This window comes from Miscanthus floridulus, chromosome 10 (genome assembly GCF_019320115.1).
Source record: "Miscanthus floridulus cultivar M001 chromosome 10, ASM1932011v1, whole genome shotgun sequence".
NCBI lineage: Eukaryota > Viridiplantae > Streptophyta > Magnoliopsida > Poales > Poaceae > Miscanthus > Miscanthus floridulus.
Genome location: NC_089589.1, coordinates 12294805 through 12300795, shown reverse-complemented (window position 1 = coordinate 12300795; position 5991 = coordinate 12294805). Strand labels below are relative to the sequence as shown.

General features: G+C 45.7%; 1 protein-coding gene across 1 annotated transcript; it reads right to left on the bottom strand.

The window, feature by feature from the left end:
* Nucleotides 1-275: 275 nt before the first annotated feature.
* LOC136488022 (uncharacterized) lies at nucleotides 276-3897 on the bottom strand. The gene is made up of 3 exons (XM_066485078.1): nucleotides 3687-3897; nucleotides 2718-2731; nucleotides 276-2624 (listed from the first exon to the last, which is right to left on the bottom strand). Exons 1-3 carry the CDS (start codon nucleotides 3895-3897, stop codon nucleotides 276-278), a joined length of 2574 nt encoding a protein of 857 aa, XP_066341175.1.
* Nucleotides 3898-5991: the final 2094 nt, after the last annotated feature.

Below are 5991 nucleotides of genomic sequence, written 5' to 3'. Positions count from 1 at the left end.
CGACTTCTAGCAATAGAGATGAGGTTTTGGTCCAAACATAACACTCACCATTTAACAAAAAGAAGACAACATTGATCACTTTAGTGTAGTCATCATTGATAGAATCCCAAAATCATGAACAAAACATGCCCCATTTAGCAAAATATGTGATCCAGCCATCCAGGAGACCATGATGAAGATCCCACTAGCCTAAAAGGAAAGAAAACAGATAGGTCAGTTATTTAGCAAATAAACTATAGAATTTTCCATTAATAGTAGATGCATTGCATTACCTATCAGAGATCATATTTACGCCATTTTCCTTCCATTGTCATGAAACGTCGAACCACGGCCTCATTGGTCACTTTCTTCATTTCTTCTTTCTCTAGATAGCAAATAAGTCTATGACTCAAGTGCTGATCACCCATGCGATTAGACAAAGTTGTTTTGACAAACTTCATTCCTGAAAAGCATCTCTCAACTGTTGCAGTAGCGACAGGCAATACTAGTACAAGCTTCAAGAGTCGATAGACCAATGGATAACAACGATGTTTCCCTGTCTCAACCATTTTTTGAGAGAGCTCACCAATAGTGTTTATGTTGGAGAATCTAGCATCTTCTTGCACATCGGCAATGTAAAGGCAAAGATAGTGGCTAAGGTCTCTCAAATCATCAGTACTAAAATCATCAGGATATAGTTTTGCTAAGCTCATCAAATCCTCCACATTGAAAGCCTGAAATGAATCCCTTGGGTTAAAAGCGGCCGAGCAAACAAGCAATTGAGAGCTTGTCTCACTAAAGCGGCTATCAAGCTCTTGAACTAGCCAATCAATAACATCATTAAAGCAATCCACTTCATAGTGATGCTTGTTTGTAATTCCTGATTTTTTCCTAGGTTGTCGAGGATCAGTATATCTATCTTCCATTTCCAGTCTATCAATTTCATGCAAGTCACAAAACTCATTCACTTCATCTAATAATTTCTCACACCCATCTCTTCTAAGATCACCCAAATGGAGTCTAGTTGCTTTCACACACCCAATGGCATTTACAATGTCTTGATCCTTGCGTTGCAATGCTAATGACAAGGTATTTGTGATAGTTAAGGTAGTCAACATGAGGTGCAAATAAAAGGCAAAGTCAAAAGATTTGAAGTATACCAGAAGATTTGATGCTTGATCTCTATTTTTCCAATCTCTGTCATCCTTTTCAACAACTTTTAGCACTTCAACTATTGTACAAAACATGTTGACTAAACTCTTGAGAGTTTTATAATGGGAACTCCAACGAGTATCTCCAGGTCTTTGAAGGCATTGCTCTTGATTTAACCCTGTCCCGGTCTCAAGTTGCCCACAACCTAGTGCCTTCTTGACTTGTTCATGATTAATATCTCTAATCATATCCCTTCTCTTAGCTAACCCACCGACCACATTTAACAAGATAGAAATCATGTTTAAGAAATTGCTTACACCCTTATGTTTTCTCACAACTGCCACAATGACTAACTGAAGTTGGTGAGCAAAGCAATGCACATAATAAGCTGTTTTACTTTCTCTCATGATCAATGATTGCAAGCCATTGAACTCACCTCGCATATTGCTAGCACTATCGTATCCTTGGCCTCGAACTTGCTTCAAGCTTAGTTTGAACTTTGCAAGTAGAGAATCAATAGATGACTTCAAGTGGGAAGAAGTTGTTTCAGTCACATGCACAAGGCCAACAAACCTCTCTTTCACGACCCCACATTTATCAACATACCTCAAGACCACAGCCATTTGCTCTTTGCAAGAAACATCTCTTGACTCATCAACTAGCAAGCAAAACACGTCATTCCCAAGTTCTTCAAGGATAGAGTGTACAATCTCATTTGTAAAACATTCAACAATGTCCCTCTGAATTTCAGGAGCAAGCAAACTACTATTAGCTGCAGCATTTGTACTCACCGCTCTCCGTAACTCTGTATCATGTTGTGCTAAGCAATCATAAAACTCCTTAAAGTTCCCCTTGTTGTGGGATTCTATTGACTCATCATGGCCACGAAAAGGCAATCCTTGCTTCAACAACAGCCTAGCAGTATCAATGGATCCATTCAACCGAATAAAATAAGCCTTCTTAGCAGCCTCACTTATCTGATTGTAAGCAACATCTATGTGTTGCTTTCTTTGTAACAAATCATCGCACTTCTTCATTGCATTATAGTGTAAGCCACCAACATCACCAACATGTGACTTTAACCTTCCTTTCCTATGATAACCATTCCAACCATTAACTACAAATGATTTATATCCTGCATCCTTCTTTTCTCTAAATAAGAAACAACAAAAGCAATATGCTCTATCCTTTGACTCACTATATTCAAGCCAACTTCCAAACTCATCAAACCATTCCGGGATAAATCTTCTCGGCTTGTCTCCAATATCTGAAACAGGAAAATTACATGTGTGAGGCTGGCAAGGTCCATTCTCCAAATATTTTCTTCTGGCCTTTTCTCTATGGTTAGGATGGTAAGCATCAATTTGTTTCCTCAAGCCTGGGTCATATTTAATCTCCTCTTCCCAATTGAGATCATCTAGACATGAATTTCTGTTATTGTTGGTACTGTCTATGTCTTGAGCTTTCCGTTTATAAAACCTCTCCATGATTACCTATCATTTACAAGCATAATCAAATTGCAGATCCATACTATCATAAATGCAAACATATATAAAAAAAGAGAAAACCCCAATTAACACACTCACCCTAAACATGCAGGCTACTCAATTTCAACGTATAACCAGCAAGAATCGAAATCGGATGTGAGACTTAAATTGATTGAAATACAAGATAAATATATTGATGGTTTGATGCCTTGCCTTTTCTTTTGGACCAGATCAGAGAGAGGCCGTGAGGGCGAGGGTGCTCGCCGCTCGGTTGCTGTGGCCGTCAGGCGCTCGGCTCGACGCCACTAGAAGCCAGGAAGGGGAAGGGGCGCAGGCGTCAGCAGGGAGCGTCGCTGGCGAGCCGCATCGCTGCTGCCGTCGGCATCGCTGACTGCCTGGCTCTCTGCGTTCGGCGAAACGCCGTGGCCTCCTCGGCCCTAGCGGACTCGCGCGCTGCCGCGCGGGGCTGTTTCCCGTCTCCTTCTCCTGGAAGCAACTACGTCTACGTACTAGAGTCTGGAGTAGTGCTGTGATAGTGTGATGACTGATTGGGCCGGTGGGGGGTGCCTCGTTTTGGGCTGAGGGGGGTGCACAAAGGGTGAAATATTTCTACTAATATGGTACTTTTGATTTTGGCCTGGGTGCCTGGGTATCCAGTGGGCCTAACTGGGCTTCGCCCATGGCAGCAGGCCGGCGGCCCGGCCCCGCGCGCCCGGCGTGGAGGTTGGCGAGGTGGCTGCCGCGGCTGCTGTAGCGTCGGCTGGTGTCCGTGCAGGCGCAGGGGACGGCGGCGAGGTCTTCTTCTTCTCCGCACGTTCCCCTTCTCCTCTCTTGATGGCGGCGGTGGCGCTGGCTGAGGCCGCCGGTTCGGGGCCCAGTCGGCCCGATCCCGGTGCCCGGGGGGGCAGATCCGGACCCTAGGCGGTCGGATCTGTCTTGGCGGTCGGTGGCGGCGGCGGTGACTGAGGCCCATGCATGCGCTGGGGGCGGTGCTTTCTTCTCTGTCGTCCCTCCTCTGATGGCTTTGGCTGCTGCGGCTCAGGGGCTGGCTGTGCCCGGGGCAGCGACCTCTGCCTGCCAGCCTGCCTGCGGCGGCCGGTCTGGTGGCCAAGGCGACGGGCCGGCCCATGACGGTGTCTGCAGCTTTGGTCAATACGGAGGCGTCGGCGTCGGCAGGGGGCGCCGGATTCGGGGCCTGGCGTCCAGATTCGGCGACCCTAGGGCATGGGGTGGAGCCCGACATGGCGGGGCACTCTGGCGGTGATGACGGCAGCGACATCGACAGGTGCCAGAGCCGACGACGTTGTCCAAATGCGGCCTCGGCGTGCGGCGGTGTGACGCGAGCGGCAGAGTCAGGTCCGGCTCTACATCACCCGGTCGAAGGGGGTGGCGGCCGACGCAGCTGTGCGGCTGCTACGTGCAGCCGGCGCGTCGATGCCCCTCTAAAGGGGCTTCCATGAGGCTCCGGGACAACGGCGATGGCGGTGAAGGCTGGCACGGGTCCGGCTTCACGACCCGATGATTGTGCTAAGGGGTTCTTGGACGAAAGCCTTGGCGACGGCGACGTCGTTGGGCGCCACTTTCCTGTTGGGGGCGTCGTATTTCTCCACTAGCATGTCTTGCAAGGGTGAAAACTCAGTCCACTTTAGACGTGCGACGGTGACGCCTTTGGGCTTTGGCGTCACTCCCTTCCTGAAGGCGTCACATTTGGATTATTGTCGCGGTTTCGATGTGGGGCGATGGTTTGCGTTTGGAAGTCGGAGCTGCTCTTTGGTGTTTGAGCTTGGCAACGATGGCCGGTGGTGGCCGTTAGCTTCAGACCCGTCGGGGGGTGACTAGTGGGTGGCCTGCTATGGGAAGTCGGAGCTGCTGGCAGCTTGGCTTCCATGCTCAGCAACGATGACCCATGGCAGTGTCGTGTTTGTGCTCCGCTGCGTCGCGTGGGGTGGTTAGCCACTCGGGTGCCTTTCTGGCATCTCATCTGGCTAACCTTCTTGTTCATAATATTCTTTCGGCATAATTGAGCGGCAGAGCTCCTATCTTTGTTTAAAAAAATGGTTTTCTCTGACACCATCTATTTTACGACCAAGAACCACCAGTAGAAATTCATTTCTAGTGGTGGTCTATATAACATGATAGCCGGTAGAAATAGATATTTTCACTGACAGTGGCTTATGTTAACTAACAGTATAAATAGCCTATTTCTTGAGGTGGTTGGCTACCGCCACTATAAATCAATTTACAGTGATGGCTGCTTAAGACAACGGCTACTAGAAATCCAATTCAAAATGACACGTATATTAAATTGATAACTTTTCCATATTAAATCGGATGAAGAAAAAAAATTATATAAAAAATGTCGAGCTTGATGAGATCTATAAGTTTGTAGGTTGTTCATTTGAAATCATTTACATTCTCAAATATTCATTTAAAGTTCTCGGATCTATTTTTAAAACATCGATTAAAAATGACACATATATAAAATTGATAACATTTTCATATTAAGCTGGAAGAAGACAAATTATATATCAAAATCATATACTTCGATGAGATCTACAACTTTGTAGTTGAAAACTTCTTCGTTTTAAATCATTTTAGGTATCAAAATATTTGTTAAAAGTTCTTGAACGATTTTCAGAAGTGGTTGCTTAATAAGTCAGCTGCCTCTGAAAATGATTTCTACATGTTGTACTTAAGAAAACCTCCACTACAAATAGCTTCCATGGATGGGTCAAAAGGTATGATTCTTTTACTGCTATCAGTAGTGTATAGTGGGATGGTAAGAAAGGCACAAGGGCTGAGTTCTTGGATTTGAGTTCTAAAGAATACACAAATTCGGATTTATGAGGAAAAAAAATCATGTGGCGTGGTAGGCGTGCATGGCCAGCGAGTTCAAGCCTAGGTGCATTTTTTGTATTTTTACATTTTTTTTAATATTTCTGTTGATTGATGGTAGTTTAAAAGGTTAGAAAAAATAGTTTTATGTTACTAGCTTAACATCGTTAGCCCATCAAACAAACGGAAGGGCCAAGAAACCAAAGAAAATTCGTTTTAGGGTCAAATAAGCAAGTTCGAGAAAAAAAAAATCAAGAAACTAAACAGCACTTTTTTTTAGGGCCAAGGAAATAATATGTTGTAATGAAACAAATGATAACAGTGCGGAGGATACCGGCGTGGTCCGCGTGGACAGCAGAGTCCCGGTACTCCGCCCGGGCGATGAAGTCCCTAGGCGTGTCCTACTGCCACTACTGATGTAGTAATGGGCCGGGCCACACTGAGACTTTGCATGGTCACTGTACGTTTTACCATGGAGCAATGATCCTTGCGTTGGGTTGGGCTGCCACACCCCCCTTTCCACTTTTATGAACGCGCC